The 19,497-nt window shown below is 47.9% G+C and overlaps 1 protein-coding gene across 1 annotated transcript in view; it reads left to right on the top strand.

The window, feature by feature from the left end:
- The window catches only part of ASTN1 (astrotactin 1), a 300,205-nt gene that overhangs the window by 241,100 nt on the left and 39,608 nt on the right, over nt 1–19,497 (top strand). The window contains exon 17 of the mRNA XM_010954895.3: nt 18,706–18,974. Within this exon, the coding sequence (XP_010953197.2) occupies nt 18,706–18,974 (269 nt within the window). The remainder of the gene's footprint in view (nt 1–18,705; nt 18,975–19,497) is intronic.

Below are 19,497 nucleotides of genomic sequence, written 5' to 3'. Positions count from 1 at the left end.
TTGTGTTTCTATTGATGCGGAAGGAAGCACGATGCACAGGGAAGAGGGGGATTTGGGAGTAGAGACTTGGTGGCTGAGCGACTTTAAAACAGATCCTTGTCTGCAAAACAGGATAATGAGCAGATTGCTGAGGACTGTCAGATCAAGGGTCTTGAGTCTGGCAGAGCATCTGGCCCATAGTAGGTCCTCAGTAATAACTGGGAGGTTATTTTCCAGGACGGGCTCTGTGGCACACTAGTCCAGCAAGATTTTCTGCAAGACATGAATTCCACTTTCAAATTATTTTTGACAACTCTGCATGGTGTTTTGCCTTCTTGGAGATTTGTAATACATATGAGAATTTTAAAGGCTTTTTGAAGATTTACCGAAAACCTGCTTAACTTTCACTTGAGTTGCTCCCTCATGTTAGAGCTTGAAAAAATCTTTCTGTTGGTCTGTTTGTTATTTTGAGTTATGCTATTAACAGATCCTAAAAACAGAAGTTCTGTGAGATCTACTGAGAAAAATTCTGAGTTTTTAGCTACACAGCTTCTAATAATTAGGGAGAAGCTTTCTCTTTAAACTCCTCTATCCAGAGTTGGCACCAGATCCTCTTGCTTCTTCTGAAATACTCCCTCCGTTTGCCCCTCGTTCCCTACACGTGGTTGTCACCGCAGACCTCCCAGCCTGCATTGTGACTACAGCACCCCCCCACCCCCAGCCAGTCATTTTTGCCTCCAGCCTCTCATTCACGCACTCATTTGCTCTAAGTCAGTCTGCACTTCACCGCCCGGCTCCTTCCCCTCGGCCATGTCACCCTCCACGCCGTTTCCTGCAGAGCTGCAGCGAAGGTCGGCTCCATCCCGCATGGCCCTACTCTATCTACGTAACTTTGATGCCCATTATTTTTCCAGCTAAAACCTCCCTGTCACAGAGTTAAGCTTTTAAATGACCTCCTTGGCTAACTTTACCTCTATTTTTGACCTTCTCGCCCCTACCCTGGTCACCCACATTGTCCCTAACTACCTAGTCAGCTCCTGCCCATTCTTGTGGTCCTCCACGAAGCCTTCTCCAGCCTCACTGATAACCTCTCATCTCCAAACTCCAGTGACACTGACCAGTCTCAGTCATATGGGGGAGGGTGGACTGGACACCCTGGAGTCAGACAGACCTGGGTGTAAGTCCTACCTCCTCTCGTGGGAACTCTGCACTTGGACAAAATAATTAACCTCTCTGTTGCTCAGTTTTGTCATCTCTAAAACAGGGACACTTTCAGCACCAACCACTAAGGTCAATATGGAAAAGTGATCTTAGTGTTAAATCTTACCTGGAGGTTAAGAAATCCAGTCACCCCTTCAGGTTCTGAAAAAATGGTTGACTGCAAAGAACCATCCATCCCCATGAGACTTAGAAGACTCACAGATGCACTCACCCCTCTCCTTGTTTATCAATGACCAGGCCAGACACAGACCCTCAAAATTCCCGTTCTTTGCCGTATAAATGATGAGCTGAACTGCCTGTCCCCGCTGATCCATCAAAACAAAATGCTTGTGAATCAGACTTTGGTTAACCTTATCTCCTTCCTCCAGGCTCCTGAACTTTGGCTCACCTTCAGCCTGAACCAGTATCCGGCCCCCCTTGTGAACAGGCTGGCCTCATACCACTTCCCCACACGTGGTTCTTTCTAGCTTTGTTTACTTCTTTCTATGAAAGGAAAACTCGTTTTATCTAACTCTCGAGATGTTCGCAGACCTTATCAGAGCGTTCTCCTAATTGTAATAGTCCCCCCTCTTACTACAGTTGTCTCTGCCCCATGTCTTGCAATACTCTTTTTGAATAAGGCTCTCCCTAGTAAGTCGAGATTTGTTTTTTACTTGATAGAACACAAGCAAAGTAGAGTGCCAAGGCAGGTAATAAAAAGCAGCTACTATTATTATGATTACTGTTGTATTATGTTTGTTATCCTGCTGTCCCCAATAGATTACAAATTCTCTGAGGTCAGTCTCATACTTTACAGCTCCCCACAGTACGGAGCACAATCCTGGGCACGTAACAGGTCGGTAACACCGACTGGCTGACGAGCCTGTCAGCATCCTATCTGGAAGCTGACAACCAGTGAGATCCTACATTCGTGAACGACTCCACGGACAGTGGACAGGACGCTTAGCTCTGTTCAGAGAAAGAAGGCAATCAAGGAAGAACGGAGCCACCACCTGAGGTCATCTTAGCAGGTGATGAGAGAACACGACGATTCCTGTTCTCCTTCCATCTTCTCTCGCACGTAAAATTGCTCTGAAACAGTAGATGGTAAAGACAACAAAGCAAAACAGTAGACAGTAAAAGACGCCATAAATGAAAACTGTTGTTCAAAATAGTGAGGAGAGAAAGAAAGAAGTCCCAGCTCTCAGAGAATTCTGTCTCCAAGCACCCTCACTACCTGCAGGGCTAAGCAAGCCCTTCCCCATGTGGCTCTGCGCAACCTGGGCGGGAGTGGGAGGTTGCAACAAACGCCAGAAGGCTGTTCTTTTTCCTTCAGATGTGAGAGAATATTGTATTCTGGAAAGTAGACGTTATTAACCATTATACCCATGCCCTGCATGACTTGTGAAAAGAGGGAACATGGTGATAACAAAGATTTAAAATGAGTTGACTACAAGCAAGCCATGAGAGCAAAACTCATGCTCCTTGTTAAAGGTCTTTTTAGATGTTTAAGTGCCTTCGGCCAAAGAAATCCTATTCATTTCACCATTGCCGTGAGCTCCTTACCACCGCCGAGAAACAGCGTGGCCTAGTGGTTAAAAGCAAGGTCTTTGAAATCTGTATGACCTAGGTTCTCTAAGCTTCACTTTGGATATCTAAACATGGAAACAATTACATCTACCTTACAGAACAAGGTGTCAGGAGTCAATGAGCTCAACGATAATAAAGCATTGTATTTATAGTGAGAAGTCGGGGGTCAAGTCTCAGCAAACATGAGCTGCAGGCCTGTCTGGCCTGTTACATGTGATTGGATGGCCCTGTGGGCCTGTCTGGCCTGTTACCTGTGTTCGGATGGCCCTGTGGCCCTACCTGGTCTGTTACCTGGGATTAGATGGCCCTGCCGGCCTACCTGGCCTGTTACCTGCGATCAGATGGCCCTGTAGGCCTGTCTGGCCTGTTACCTGTGATCCGATGGCCCTGCGGGCCTACCTGGTCTGTTAGCTGTGGTCGAATGGCCCTGTGGGCCTACCTGGTCTGTTACCTGGGATTGGCTGGCCCACAATTTAAGAATGGCTTCTGCTTACTTAAGAGATTGGGAAATAAAAATACAAAGGAAAATAATATTTGATGACATGTGAAAACTATATAAAATTTAAATTTCAGTCTCCATGAATAGCATTTTATTGGAGCAGAGCCACGCCCACTCGCTTCCGTACTGTCTGTGGCGCTTTCACAGAGGCAGAGCTGAGTGGCCGAAAATATTTACTGTCTGGCTCTTCACAGAAGACGTTTGCCTATTCCTGCCGTAAATGGTAGCTCTTGTTCCTAAGGATGCCTCATCCCTCAAGGCCAAACGCAACAGCTCCCTCCTCAGTGAGGCCTCTGCTGGTCTAACTGTCCTGTATCATCTGGTCCTTATTGGATCCTTTTTAAAAAAATATAGCACTGAAGTTCTGTATGTCGGTCTTATCTCCTCTGTAAGGTAATACATCCTTTGAGCATAGGGATTACACATAATTCATTCTGGTATATTCAGAAGGTCTGCACAGAGCCTTGTAAATAGACATTCAGTAACGTAGTATTTGCTCTATCAAATTGAATTCAGTTCCAGTTTGGGTCTTCTGGCTTTTACATGATGTCAACCAACTTTTTGGTGGGAAGAAAGTCCTGGGAGGCTCGAGACAGAAGCACAGGAAGGATCTAAAAAGATCTGCACTCAAAAAAAAAAAAAGTAATGGTAACAACCTTGACATGAGTACTTACCACGATACATGGAAAATTTTAGCCCTGGTTGCTTGTTGACAACATTCACTTCCTACTGTCTCTGCGTGTGCAAAATTAGATGTGCCTCAGGGATTTGGAAAAGTTAAAGATGAATCTTCTTACCTATCATTTTAAAAGGGTCCTATTTTCTCAGCTTTCTTGACACCATTTAAGTTCCTGGCACTGGGGGAGAGGTGGTATTTTGTTAGGGGGGGTGTGTGTGTGCGTGTGTGTGTGTGTGCGCGTGTGTGTGTGTGCGCGTTGCAGATGCACATAAGGGCGGACATTCATTCCATTTTGTGGCTTTGTTTGACACTAGACTAAAGACAATATCTAAATTGCCCTCCAGTAGACTTGTTACCGTAGGAATTGAAATTAAATACAAAATCGCACAGTTGCAAGCTTCAGAAACAGAATTCATGACTTAATATATCTGAAGTGGCTGATTTTCTGTACTTCTCTGTTGGTTTTTGATTCCAGGTTGATACAAGGGAAAGATACCCGTGGGGTTTTGCTGATACCTAGGAGAGATTTGCTTTTTCTCTTTCTTGTGAAAATGAAAAATAATCTAAAAGTCCCAGCACTCTTTTAGTACTAACACCTCAGTATTATAAATGGTTATTCAAGACATGGGGTGGAGGTCCTTAAACACTACCATTTATATAGCATCCACTCCAATCAAGTACCATCCAAATAACCTTGCATTTCAGGGAGAAATATTTTGTAACTAGAAAGGTTGGTTTGGGAGATCAACATTTAATCTTATTCCACTCGTGTAGCAATTTTAGTTGAAGCAGTTCAAGCTCATGGTCAGCAGCATCTTTTTTATCCATTTCCCCCCTAATAGCAATTAAAGGATCACCCAGCTCCCAGAGAGATTGGTTGCAGCCTTGAGCGTGCCCCCGGATGGACCAGAGGGGTCCGTCACTCTGAACAAGCCTGCCGTCAACAGCAGGGATGCCCGAGAGGTGACCAACCTCATCTTTTGATTAATGTCCTGTGTCAAATCTATACACAGGAGCACACTGTTACAAACTAACTATAGATTCAGCATTGTATGTTTTTTCCCACTTCCCCATCCCGTGGGGCTGTCAGGGACCTCATGGCTCCAGTACCGAAGCCAGTGAGTCGGCCACACGCTGTGTCTGCCCCCTCCTGCCATCTCAGGCAGGCATCTTGCTGCTGGCAGAGGTCTGGACTGTCTTGGCTTCCTAAGCCTCATTCTGAGGGGCAAGTGTTGAAGCCCTTTCTCAAGTCAAGTTTTGTCCCCCCCCACCCCACCGTGGGGAACTTCTGATTCCTTCACTATGTAGGAACTGACCTCACAGCCACTGTGGTGGGTTGAGTTCCTGCAGACCTGAAGCCTGCAAGTTTAGTCCTTAACTACTAAATATTCTTCTGTCTCTAGCCCATAGGGATCCTTGTTTTGCTTTTGAGCATCAGTGGGTTTTTTTTTAATTCATTATATATTTATCGTGTACCTGTTTGGTGCCAAGATGGTGCTAGGTAATGGGGATTTGTTGGTGAACCATGGCTGCCGTTGAAAGCTAAGATACCAGAAGCCACCCTGAGGGCTTTACATGAATTATCCCATGTAATCTCAGAATGATTTTGTAAGTTCTGGTATAAACCCATTTTATAGATCAGGAAACTTTAGCCCAATGGGGTTGAACATTATGATCAGTCTCAGAGCTCTGGGTATGAACCAGGGCTTCAGAGCCCCATGTCATCAGATGGGGAATTCTGGGTGGAGATGGGTCTCTGCCAGCTGAGGTGGTGGCCCTTGATGCGATATACTCACGGTTTCTGCCTCTGCTGCTTACTCTGAAAACAGATGGGGGTGTCACACCCCTCTCTGGTCTTCCCCTTCACTTCCAGGACCAGACATCTGCTTTCCCACCTGGACTGGTGGTCCAGCCTCAAAGGCCGCAGGGACTCTGGCCTTCTCATGGACCGCGTCCTCACCCACCTTCGGGTCTGGGCGCTCCTGCTGGCTCCGTGGCTGGGATGGGCCGGGTCGGGCCGGTGGCTGTTCGCTGCTGTGACTGCTGCTCTGCCCTATAGTTTCTTTATTGGGGGGAAAAAACCCCCAAAAAAACTCTGTGTGTGCACAAGGGAGAGCGAGACATTAAAGGAGGCCTTGGTTTTAATGGGCAACGTTTACTGGTTGTCGTAACTGCCAGCTGGGCCCCGCTACACGAACAACAGCGGGGCCCTTTGCAGAAACCACACCGCTGTGTCATTGTAACATCCGTAATTGTTTCAGTGTCTGCGATTACTGTGAGCGTGCAGGGAAGTGACAGCGCCACAGGTGGGAGGCAATGATACAGTTTGCTTTATGGTCTCGGAGTGAGATGATTTAATAAAGGAACTTGTTACTATATACCCAGCTTTATAATCACTGTCTGAAGGAGGGTGTTAGCTGGCTTCTACATCTGCCCCTCGTTTGTCTCGTTGTCCCTCTGGTGGAACTGTTTGCGTGAGTGCTGCCTTCTTCTCACTTCTCCCTGAAGCCCCTTCTTCATGAGATGAACATACGTGATTAAGTAGATCTGTTTTAGGTCAAGAGCATAAAAGGTTTCTGATGTTCATTGTTACCCTCTCAGGTAGGACTGAGCACACACTGCTTCCTGTCTGGCAAAATCCAGGAGGCAAAGTGACTATCGATGGCCAGTGCTGGAATCCACTTCTGTGGCAATAGCCTTCTCAGGGCAGGCACGTGGTCCTCGTGGCTGGGGAGTATGCTCGATCACTCCTGGAGCAGTGTCTTCCCTGTCTCAATCAGTAGTTTTCCAATCAGGCTGCTGGGACCCTGGGGCTCTGAGTCAATGCTTGAATGGCTCCGTCAACGACAGAGTTGTTTATTTTTACCACTCATGATGTGAAATGCCTAAAGAGTCTACTCCTTTTATATCTTTTACATATTAGGGTTAGTTGGAGAATTTTTTAAAAGGGTTCTGACGGTATTTATAAAATAAATTACTCTTGTTTAAGGTGGCGAACCCCAACAGGTATTGGACTCAGAATCACTGGGCGTGTCTGATAAAATGCATATCCCTGGCTCCACCTCACTGATTGAAGGAAATACTGGGAGATCAGGTCACAGAATAAAAATTTAACATTTGGGAGATAGACTTAAAAGGGACATAGAACTCATTCTTTTAAAATATCCCCCCCCCCACCGCTGTAGAACCCCTGGTAAGTGGCTGTCTGGCTCCCACAAGAACCCTTCTGTGTGTAGCCCAGAGCTTGTCAGCTCCAAGGCTGCCCATCCTACTTTGCATCAGTTATAAATCAATATAAAAACTTGTCCCTGAAGGAATCAAGCATCTTCTGTAGCCTCCCCCACGTGCAGGAGTACATTTCAAAACTTCCTCCAAAGCCTGTCTTCCACGCCTCTAACATCCATCTTATCAGTGTCTCCCTTCTATCTACTCCCCCCACCACACACACCCGAAAATGAGCTTTCTCTCCTATGACCTGTATACATGAGCACTGAGTACTATACCTGACACGTAGCAGACTCAGTGAAAATTTGTGGTTCAGTCAACTCACCTCTCTCTCCTTTCCCCTCTTGGGTCTTTGTTTTGCCTTCTCACACATACGGAATTCATGTGATCCCTCTTCCCTTCAAATATTTACAGAGAGAGCTGCCAAGCCTGCTTCCAAGTCTCCCTGTATCCATCCTAACTCCCTTAATTCCGTCAACCACTGTTCACGTCGCACCGTCTCCATGTGCCCTGGAAGCCTGGCTGCCCTCCCTTTTGGCAGAGTCTCTCCCGACTTGGGTCACTCAGAGCTGAACCAAATCATGGTGTGTGGCTTGACCAGGCACTGTTGCTCTCCATCGCTTGGTCACCGCACTCTCTTAGTACAATCTGAGATTATATTCTTGGGCTCAGCAGCCATGCTCCATCATTGCCAGCCTCTTCATCTTGTAATCCTTGCTTTCCCGCATCTGGCTCTTGCCGCCATTTACAAATCGTGTCGCAGCCAGGCTGAGTCTCCCTCACAAAGCAGCGTGGGCCCCGGCTCTGGGTGAAACCACGCCTTACAATGGGAGATTCATTAAGGCTGGACAGGCAGCTGCAGAGACCAGGGTGTCTGAGAACAGAGGGCACAGGTCACCGAGAGGTGGAAGGGGCCCGGCCCACTCAGCGCTTTTTAAACTCAAGAGAAGAGGACCAAGAAGTGAGGTGCTCGTGCGGAATCCAAAATCACCACCAGGAGCCGCAATCTATTTGAGCTGGTGGTGGCTCCAACGCGCAGGAAAGCAGCATAAATCTCAGTGAGGCAAAGCTAAGTGGCAACAGACCTAAAGTCCTGTCACATATAGTTAATTTGCAGAATAAATTGGTCAGGGCAGCAAAAGGATTTAACATCCAAATTCATTTGAAAAACAGAAGCTAGATGAGTATCGAGAGGAAAATGGAGATCGTTACAGCATTCCCTTGCTGGTTAGAGTAGTATTATTATTGAATAATATTTTTATTAAAAATTTCTAGACCATTTGGTAGTTAGATATATTTATAAGCTAGCCTATGCAGCATCTCAGCGAGGCACTGAATCTTTTGCTGTGGAACCCCACGAGCCCCGAGGACTTCTGCCTGCATGCCACTTGTGTTAGCATCCCCAGACACACACACACACACACACACACACACACACACACACACACGCACACACTGTACACACAGTGTCCTGCCCGGTTTTTGTCACGTGGAGACAAGGCAAGCTATGGTCACGTGTCAGTTTTACCCGTTTCGGAACTGCCCAGGGGTTTCCCCGGGCTCTGCTTGTCTTCTCCAGGCTTGAAGCCAGAAAGGAAAGAGGTGATGAGGTAGGAGCTGGAACCTGTAGGAGAGGAGATGGAAGAAAAAGAGTAACAGGGTAGATGGAGCTGATGGTTCTGGCAAAGCTAAAGGCACTCACGGGCACCCCCTGGCTGAGAAATACGCCGCATGGCAGTCAGAGGGCAGCATTGCTAGTCCCACTCTGCGGATGCAGCCAGAAGCTCACAGAGGCCCCCAGGGGAGCCCTCAACATGAACAGAGGCCAAAGCTGGTGCTGGGCACGCCCTTTCCTCTACACGCTTTCTGTTTCTATTACGGTTTTCTCCCTCTACTTGTCCCTGTGTTTTTCTGGCTTCTTCTTGGGGAGGGCCAGGAAAGAGGGGAGGTGCCTACTCCTGAGGGGTCTGGGGGTACACACCTGGCTTCTCAGCTCAGCCTCCCAGACAGGAGAAACAAGACTGGGGAGGGGGGGAAGCCTTAATCTCCAGACAAGGGCACAGGAGGCTCTTTCCTGGCAGCCCGCCGAGCATGCCCACTCGTTCACCTGGTCCTTCTGCTAATGGAGATTTGAAAAGGACGAATCCCGCAGGCCTTCCTCATTCTCAGCTCTCTCTCAGCCTCGCCCCCTCCCCCCACCCCCTCTCCATGCCGCTCTGTCTGTGGCGAATCAGCAGGGATAATCCAGTGCAGGTCCGCACACCCAGGAGTCTGTGACTCTGAATCTCTGTGTCAGGTTTACTTGGATGTTGACAAGGACCTGAAGGCAGCTGCGGCTGGGCCAGGGGCGCTGATGGAGCCAGAATCATCTTCCCTCTTCCCATTGCCCTGGGAGGAAGTTGAAGGGATGGACAGCCAGCTCCCCAGTGGCCAGTAAATGAACCGTCACTGGCTGTGGGTCAGGAGAGGGCTGGCAGGTCAATGTTACAATATTAAAGGCTGTGGGTGCTGCAGTGGGTTGAGCAGGGTCCCCTCCAAAATTCATGCCCATCTGAAACTGCAGAATGTGGCCTTATTTGGAGATAGGGTCTTTGCAGATTTAATTAGGTTAAGACGATGTTATCCTGGATTTAGGTGGGCCCTAAGTCCAGTGACTAGTGTCTTTATAAGAGAAGGGAGAGGGAGATTAGGACGCAGACACACAGAGAAGGCCACGTAACATGTGAGGCCAAGATTGGAATGAGGCCACTGCAAGCCAGGAAATGCCGAGGGGCGCCGAGAGCCAGCAGAAGCTAGAAGAGGCAAGGAGGCACCCTCCCCCGGGGCCTTCAGAGGGGATATGGCCCGGCTGACACGCTGGCTTTGGACTCTGATCCCCAGACTTGGGGAAATAAATTCTTGTTGTTTTAAGCCACTCATGTGGCGTCGTTTGTCATGGCAGCCCCAGGAAGCAGAGAGAAAGGCTCAGTATGAATCAAACTCTTGGTGATCTACTCAAGAGCCACAGGAAAGGCACTTGGTGAATAAAGAAATGGGGCTGTAACAGGCAAACGAAAACCGGAATCACATAAACTTTACAAAAGGACGGTGTTAGACCGCGCACATACGCGTTTATGACAGATCGTGATAGGGAGCAGCTACAGACTAGCAGCTGCCGGGCTCTAAGGACGGGGTGAGCACGTCCCCACCCCAGGGGGTTGGGGGGCTGAGTGGGACGGACAAGGCATAAAACCAACTCAGCCTGACGCAGGGTGGGAGGTAGCCCACTGGACACAGGCGCGAAGTATCCGTGGGATTGCTTCTACCAGGGGTGATGGGAGCAGAGGGGGTGGGATGGAAGGAGGGAGGAGGGAGAGAGATAGAGAGAAAGAAAGTAAAGAAATAGAGGAAGGAAGGAAGAAGGAAAGGGAAAGGAAAGGGAAAGGAAAGGAAGGAAGGAAGGAAGGAAAGAAGGAAAAAGAGAAAGAGAAAGAAAAAGAAAGAAAGAGAAAAAAAAGAAAGAAAAGAAAGAAAAAGAAAGAAAGAAAGAAAGAGAGAAAGAGAGGAAGAAAGGAAGAAAGAAGGAAAGAGAAAGAGTTAGAAATACAATTTGAGGGAGCGTGGGGACCGCACCGTACCAGCCGTCTCCCACAGCCTTCACACCCTCCCACGTGCGCGCTTGCTAAGTGCTTCCGGATAACCCCGCTGAAGCACTTCAGGTTTCCTGGCCTGGCTTGTATGACAAATCCTAATGGGCTTCGGGTTGCAGTCCGGAGGAATCGCAGGCAATCAGAGACTAGAAAGAGCTCAAATCCCTGCTGCTTTTCATCCCTGTGTGTCTGTTCACTGCTTATCCAGTGCGGGGCATCCAGCAAAACTGGAGGCAGCTTCTTGCCCCCTGGGGACTAGCGGTCTAGCTGATTAGAAGAGCTCATTTTTGTAGTAAAAGCTTTTAGGGCTTCCTAGGAAGTCTTGGGTTTCATTTCCGTCCTTCTTGAGACGCGTGGGCTGTGCAGAGGGGCATCACCGGGCATCCTTCAAGTGGTGGTCGCATCACTGGGCTGTCTTCATAGTTTCCTTTTCACACTAAGTTGAAGATTAAGAAGAGGGTGCCCTTGGGGCCACTGCTAAGCAAAGGCTGTGTTTGTGTTTTTATTGATCCCTTGGTGGACGCTGCAGTCCGCGCTTTCTTGGACTCAATCTCTCATCCCAGTTGGAACGTCACTATGACCAACATTCCAGTTTGTCAATGTGTTATGAAATCAACTGTTCCCACATCAAAGCTGACTGACAACCTTTGGCAAAGACAGAGCACTGCGTCTACACCAAAACTTCAACTTCACATGAGCCGACTGAGCCGGGAACCTCAACCAGGGGGTTATTTGTTTGACGATGTGCCCGTTAAGAGGGCGGCGACCTTAAGAAAATGGAACCTTGTGTTATCGGTCAACTTTTTAAGAGCTGTTTGGGGAATACATACCATTTGATCTCTGCCTCCTACAGCTTCCAAAGCTGCATGGTCATAATGGATGCACAAAATCATCACCAGGAGGCACCTTGGGGAAAGGTTTAATCTGTTTGGTAGGCAGTGCTTCATGAGGGAGACAGAAAGCTGGAAAACCACATTTTTAGAGAAGTATCAACAAGAATTAGAGGAAAAGTAAGCATTTTCTGGTGAAGTACCAGTTAAACAAAAAATTCAGTTTTCCATAAGACACCTTTTCTTGAACGTCCCCACTTATGGTGCGTTGTGAGATGTCCAGCGGGTATCTGATGACCACTAATTATTACACTGGACTTCACCACACTGGGACACGCTGCAATTGCTTATGACAAAGACCGTCCACTATTTCCAGAAACTCCCTGTAGGAATACCAAAGAATGAGATCTGAAGCAATACAGTAACTTTCATTTTTTTGGTACACATTACATCCTTATATCTTACTTATTTTATACTTCATAGCTTGTATCTCTTAATATAACTTTAATTTTAGACCACAAAGTAAAGGATACATCCTGACAAAGGATTTTTGTTTTTTAATTGTGGATTTATTTGTAAGGAAGGACAAGAGTGCAAACTCTTCAGAGTTGGGACTGTTTCAGAGCATGTTGGATTGTTGTGAACCAACGTTGTCCAGTATTTAATTCTGAAAAGAAAGATGTGCTTCCCCTGAGCTAATGGGTCGTGATGAATGCCTGGCTGGTAATGTGGGTGGACGGGCTCCTGTGTGCCGGCTGAGATGGGGCAGAGTGGAAAAAGTGCAGAAGATGTGGGTTTGCACGTTTCATCCCTGTGACCATCCTTGGGGTCCAGAATGCCTCCCTCTCTTGCTGTCACAATCACCGCCTTGTTGGCTGGAGAAGTGGGTGATGTGATGCTGAATCCTGGTACTACGCTATCACTCAGGTCTCAGAGCCGCCCAGAACCCCCAGCGATGTACCTCCACCTCACCTCCACCCCAGCCAATGGTCCCCATGACCTCACAGGCCCAGGACACCAGCCATGCCCCTCTGCCACGTTGTGACATTAGTGGCCACACCTTTCTCACATTTTCTAGTCACAGGAGAACCACTGTCTCTTCAGCACTACAACTGGCTACTCCTTTTCTTAAGCTGAAATCCTTACATCTCAAGGTGATGACTTAACGCACCTCAGTAACCTCCGAGATGCACGTGTGTGCTTTCAAAATCTGCAAAAAGGATTTCTGCAGTATCATCACAAATCTTTGCAACTGAATTATCTCTGACCAGTTCCCGTTTGTGCCTGAAAGTAGTGGAACTGACTCTGAACTGATGTGCCTCTTCTAGGAAATCTCAAAGAACCCAGGACAGCAAAGCAAGAAATGAATTTAAACCCAGCCTGTCTAGTTCGTGCCTACAGAGCACAAAGAGTAGTCACTTCGTATAAGAGTCATTATAAATGATTTATTAATTGGACACACATTTGTAGGCATTTGATAAATATTTGTTTAATGAAGTGTCAAATGCATTAGTTACATTACATGTTAGGCACTGTGGGATGTTACAGTGGAGAACAAGGCGTAATTTCACCTTCAAGGAGCCCACCATTTGATGGTGTGGCTGGTGGCAGGGTAGGTAGACGGGCATTGTCGGAATCATGAATTTGAGAGATGCTCACCGTGTCCCAGCTCTGCTCAGCTCTCCCCGTGGACTAGCTCAGTCAGGCTTTACCGCAGCCTTGCTCAGTCAGTACAGTCTTTGTCTCCATTTGATAGACGAGGAAGGCCAGGCACAGAAAGGTCAAGAAACGCCCCCTACGTGTCACAGCTAACAAGGGGTAAGTCAGAAACCACAGCCAGCAGCCTGAACCCGACCTCACACTTTAGACTGCTCTGCCCTGGGGACGGCAGCGGCCAGGCAGAGAGGTGGACGGTCGAGGGGAGCTGAGGAACGAAGACTCAAGAATACTGGGAGATTGATTGCGAGAACAAGAAAGAACCTGCAGCGATGCCAGGATTTCTGGCTCCTTTGCTGGGCCGGGACCTGCAAGCGGAGGGGCTGCTTGCCGGGGAGGGTGTGGAGAAATGAGTCCTGCGGTTTGGGACACGTTGAGTTTGAGGTGCCTGCTGGACTTTCAAATGAACTTCCGAGCAAGTGTGTTTAGGTTCTGTTTGTTATACTGGGGGAAGCAGTCCCGGTGAGAGATGCAGATTTGGCTGTCATCAGATAACGCTTGGTTCTTTCTGCTTGATTGTTTGAAGCTTTGGTAAGGGGCTAGAGACAGTTTACAAATGCTCCGGTTTTATTCTTTGTGTTTGACTTCTTTTTAAATTTTAGATGTACGGCCATGACTTAATATATTCAGTGCCCTTCCCCCCCCAATAATATATACAGTCCACGGGTATATAGATACAGATAGGTAGAACAAGAGATGGATATGGAAATGGATGTATACCCCTGGGCTAGGGAGAGGAGTTTCAATATGAAGAAGACGTAATCCCTTGACCCCAGGGCACTTGTTAGCTCATCTTGAGGTGTAGGGAGAAGTGACCAGTTTATGCCCTGTCTGCTTTTCCCTGAGTATGAATCCATCGTATTGTATTTTGTTCTGGTCTCAGACAATGTGTCCCATGGCAGGTCTAGGAGTTCAATTTAAGGCCATCCAGGGTGATGTGACCCTCTCTGTCTACTGACCAACACTCTGAGAGACTGACTTGAGCCTGGGTGCATGGGCGGAAATGTGAATTCTGGTAAAACTCCAGGAATTCCAGTGTGGGGCTGGGTGGGGGCAGGCCCTAGAAACTGGGGTGCTGGTGGGCTTCAGGTGCAGTTTGCTCCAGCCGTGCTTCACCTACCCTGTGTCAAGCTTTCTTTTCTTGTGGATTTTAAGCTGTCTCTAAAAGCTGGGATGTGATGAGTTTCCTTTGACTTCTTGGCTGCCTAATGAACTACCTGGGTAGTTCTAGCCGTAATGTTATTAGCATCTCATTGCCTTGGGCACCAACTCAGGAGAGAGATTCTTAAGTGGTCCCCGAATCCTACAGGAATTGTACCAATTTACTTCATCACAACTAATTCACCTTCATGACTTGTCAGTTTCCACCAGCAGAGCACACCCTGCATGCGGATGGGTCAGTTACTTTTATCATCTTCATGTGCTCCCGAGTCTCGGTGGGTCAATATGTGGATGCCTAAGGCCATAGGTACATCCACAAAGAGATTCTGAACGCTGAAGATGCCAATAAGCTCATACCATGATATTCTATTGGGGAAACTCATCCACTGAGTGCTGTCGGATACAGATTTAGCCTAAAGCAAATGGCATTTATTTATAGCAAACTGCATTTGCAAAATGCTTTGCAGTTTCAGGGTTGTTAACGATGTTCCAGGTTGGCTGTTCTTCTACTTGTGAGAAAGCTAAGTGTCTTGGGGACCCCAAAGCCTCCCCTGAGAAGAGTGGGGTGAATTCTGCAAACAGGAGTCAGAGGAGGGCCACACTTGGCTATTCTAGGTCAGAAGGCACCTTTGTCAGTTCTAATCTTTTAAGACTTTAATTGTAGCTTATTCTTAAGTCCAGAAACTGCGTATTTGTTGAAATAGAATGTCCGTTTTTTTAAGAGACAATGTAGTGTCTCAGATTACTAGAGCATTTCTACCCAGGATCTAGAGGCCAGAAGAGGGAAGAAGTAAGAAAAGACTCTACTTGGAGGGGCTGATGACAGAAGGCAGCCACTGCACTTTGAGGAGATAAGGCAGTGCCTCCTCCCTGACTCTCCACACACAGACCTTCCTACCACCCACTCTGACACAGCGGGGTGGGGGTGGGGGTGGGGGATGTGGCTAAAAGCAAGTGTCAAAGATCAGACTCCCCTGAAGCTTTGAGGATTTGAGCTGCTCTTTGACTTGCCACAGACATGATGGTTATTGGCGCTCCCTTTGGGCAAAGGGAGATTTATCTGGACTTATGCCACCGGACTCCATCATTTTAAGGAGTATTTCCCCATTGTATCTTTAACTGCACATGGAAAATGCATTTCCTTTTCGAAAAATCTCTCTCATACACACATCTCTATTCTTCACTGGAGCCTGGATAGATGGCTTTGGGGAGCTAGCTGCTCATTACTTCTGTGTAAATCTCACGCCTCTCCAGACAGCTCCATCCTGCAGGAGGAAGGGACCAGAGGGGCAGCTCGCCTTGGCCTCCAGCAGGGCCAGCTCTGTATGGACCTGAGTATTTGCAGGAGAAGGAAAATATAGTTCCGATTAAAACAAGGGTCTGGTGGCCTCCATCATCTTCTGTGCCTCTCTACTGCCTACCGCTGCACCAATCCAGGGCTGAAGGACACTGAGGGGCATTCGTTGCCTCGTGATTTTAATTGGGAAAGCAGGAAGGCAGCAGCCAGAGGAGCAGCCTCTCAAATATTTACGGCAATTATGGGCCTTGATGATGAAGCCCTGAAGTCAGGGAGGCTGTGGTTCAGCTCCACAGTGTTTGGGGTTGCAGTGCCCTCTAGTGGCCGGTTTGTCTACCAGGGCTACACCCTAAGGGATGAATAGGCTGAGGTTGTATGTTACATATATGAATGTGCACGTTGGGTGTGGGAGGAGTTTCTGGGTATCTGGGGATTAAAGGGGAGAGGAAAGGAATTTGGTGACATATTATTTATCGAAGTAAATTTACTCCATGTGAAGGGCTTGGACGGGGATTTTTATTTTCCCTTGTTTTATTTTCCCTTCATTATCTTGTGGCTCCCATGATTACCTTGTGTCTTTCACTCTATATTTTTCTTGTTAGGGTAAAATTTATGAAATTGTTTTGCTCAACCTTTTTTTATTATTCGATTAAAAGAAAACTGTACTATCATATTTTTAAAAAAAGTAGCCAGGTGTTAACATTTCCATAAGTTTATTTTCTGTGGTATCAATGTGGCCGCACGGAATTTATCACACCTTTCCTCTCACAGTGGTCATTTTAGACTCAATATCGCCATCTAGTGGTCATTTTGTAGAAACCCTTTCCCCAGGCTCTTAGTTGAATACTTTCTCAACCCCCAGGAGGTTAGAAAGACGAGTGGGTTGATAATGAAAGAAACGAATCTGAGCGTGAGGGGTACCAGGGGCTGGCAAGAGACCCTCAAGCTCTCTGGCAGGGTTTGCACAGTGAAATGTTTTAAATATTATCTTGAAAAGAAGCACTGTCTCTTTACTGATTTTTTTTAAAAATTTCATTCACTTTCTCGAGGGCCTGTTTTTCTAGAAATCACATCAAGGGTGCAAAGCTCTCACCCGACCCCCACTTGTTCAGGCCCGCTCCCAACAGCCTGATGAAGACGACCGGAGGCCTGGCCAGGGCCTGGGTGAGGAGCTCCTGGCAGGTCGTGGCCACTTTACAAACACTCCCAGCCATGGGGTTGAATGAGTTACATGAGCCTGGATGTTCATCGAGATGCACTTGGCTTGGAGTGACTCTGGGGCTAGCAGGTGTGGGCTCCTGGGCCTCCCGTTTGACAGCACTGTTCTTGGTTTTGTTGTGTGCAGTGGTGCAGTTCTCATGTGACCTGGGAAGGGCTTGAGCTCAGCCCTGGATACGTTGTTAAACAAAATGCACGTGTGAGATAAACTATACTCCATGTTTATACTCTCTGAGTGAGTCCTTGCCTTCGTGTGCAGGAGGAGTTTTGTGTCAGTGGAGCTGCAGGCAAAAATGCCTCACCTGCACAGTGACGGTGCTTATCTGGGAAACAGCAGTGCCGAACTGCCTCGTGACACTTCCACATGGTCTTACTTGGTTGGTTGGTCTTACTTGGTTGGACCAAATGGTCCAAACAAGGGGGAGAATAATGGAACTGCCTGAAGCCTGTAAGAGAGAACTCTGCTGTGAAGTCATAAGTCGAATCTCATGATCACCCTATGGAACCACTTTGCAAATCCTTCCCCCTTAGTTGTCCCCCAGCTCGGGCCCATCAGGGAGCACATCCTTGGTGTGCCTGAGAGGACCAGAAGGAATGCTGTGCATCTGCTTATTGTTTCCCGAGCCCAGCCACCGCCCTGAAATTGTTTCACACTCGGGACTGCAACTTGCCACGAAGGGTCAGGGGTCTCATAAGGAACCCAGAGCTTTGTGTTAGCAGATTCTGCCTCCATCTTCCTCTAGAATGAATGACTTAAATGAAAAATCATAAAGGCTTGGAATCATAAAGGGAACAAACTATTATTTTCTGGCAGGCATTTCCAGTGTTTCACCAAAAATAAACCAGGAGCTTCCCAACTACCTTTTACTCATCAATTGGGGTGATGTGAACCCACCTGTCAGGCTTTGGAGTGTAAGTCTTTTTGAAAAAGTCAAAATTCCCTCCCCCTCTTCAATGCAGTGATTAATAATGAAGCAGGGAAGTCCCGTCCTTCTCTATGACTGAAAGACTTTAAGATCAGATGAAAACAGATTCAAATCCCAGATCTCACAATCTACAAGCTCTGTGGTCTTGAGGCTCTTGGCCTGACTTTCCTCATCTGTAAAACGGGTACAATGACAGAACTCACACAGAGAGCCATTGTAGGGGTTAAGGGAGGTCTCGAACAGATCTCACTTTCATAGTTCAGACGTGAGACTTGCTGACAGTTATGATTAAAACTGTGACGATGATGATTTGACATGCGCTAGCCATTGTGTTATGTCCTTTAAAAATAATTTGCTGTTTATTTATTACACAATGCTAGAGGCGGGTACTATTAATATCCTCATTTTATGGATGAAGAAACTGAGTCACAGAACAATCACTGCTGTTACTGTTTGTATTATTGATGACAGTCATGGCTCCTGCAAAGACTGCAGAAGCCTCCCTCTGAAAGGATCCGTGGAGCTGATGAATCTCAGAAAAAGGAAAAAGCCTGGTCTCACATTTGAAAGGGCCATTTCCAACTCTGTGGGTTTCCGGGAGGATGAGTTCCCCAAATTGAGCATCCGATTCTCACCCTCTCACAGACATTTCCTGGCCTCTCAAGGACTTGATTCCAGCACGCAGGGGCCACGAGGCCATGCACGGCCTTGCTCTTTCTCCCCACTCACTGTTCCTTTCCTTTTTGTGTCGGGCAGGCAACTCCCCATCCGACGAGTCAGAGGAGCGGGAGAGAGACCCCAAGGTGCTGACTTTCCCGGAGTACATCGCCAGCCTGTCAGAGTCTGGCACCAAGCGCATGGCGGCGGGAGTCCGCATGGAGTGCCAGAGCAGGGGGCGGTGCCCCTCGTCCTGCCCCCTGTGTCATGTGACATCCGGCCCCGACACCCCTGCCGAGCCGGTGCTGCTGGAGGTGACCAGAGCAGCCCCCATCTATGAACTGGTGACCAACAACCAGACCCAGAGGGTAAGACGCCTGGGACTCCTGGCTCGGGGACGTGTCCCCAACACCAGAGGGCTTTCCACATAACCCAAGGGGGTGATGGGGCCAGCTGAGCTCCCTGTGAGAACAGGGGTAGTGAGACTTTTTGTTTAGCTATTCCAGGCACCTAATTTGCTTAGATTTGCATTTTTGCATATTAAATCAAATCAAGGCATCTGCAGCACTGATGATGATGACTCAGGACTCACAGCTCAGCATTCGTCCAGGTCTGTGAGCAACAAGGGCCGGAAGGAAGAAGGTAGACGGGGAGGACTGCAGTCAGTCTCCACGGCCGTGTTCAGAGAGCCTCGGGGGATGGCTGTGGGGAGAGGCCCGGCAGTGTCTCCCATGTTGGCATGGCAGGGGGACCAGCTCCCCTAAGTGACCCCAAGCATGGGACCTGCTGCCGCTGGACTAGCAGGAGCCTTTGAGGCACAGATCCCAAAGGGAAGGCCCTGGCCATCTTCTCCTGGCGCAGGTTGGCTCCCTGCCCATCTCTCTGACCCTA

Source organism: Camelus bactrianus, chromosome 21, assembly GCF_048773025.1.
Source record: "Camelus bactrianus isolate YW-2024 breed Bactrian camel chromosome 21, ASM4877302v1, whole genome shotgun sequence".
Classification (NCBI taxonomy): domain Eukaryota; kingdom Metazoa; phylum Chordata; class Mammalia; order Artiodactyla; family Camelidae; genus Camelus; species Camelus bactrianus.
Note: the sequence above shows the minus strand (reverse complement) of the source record. Positions and strands in the feature narration are given on the sequence as shown.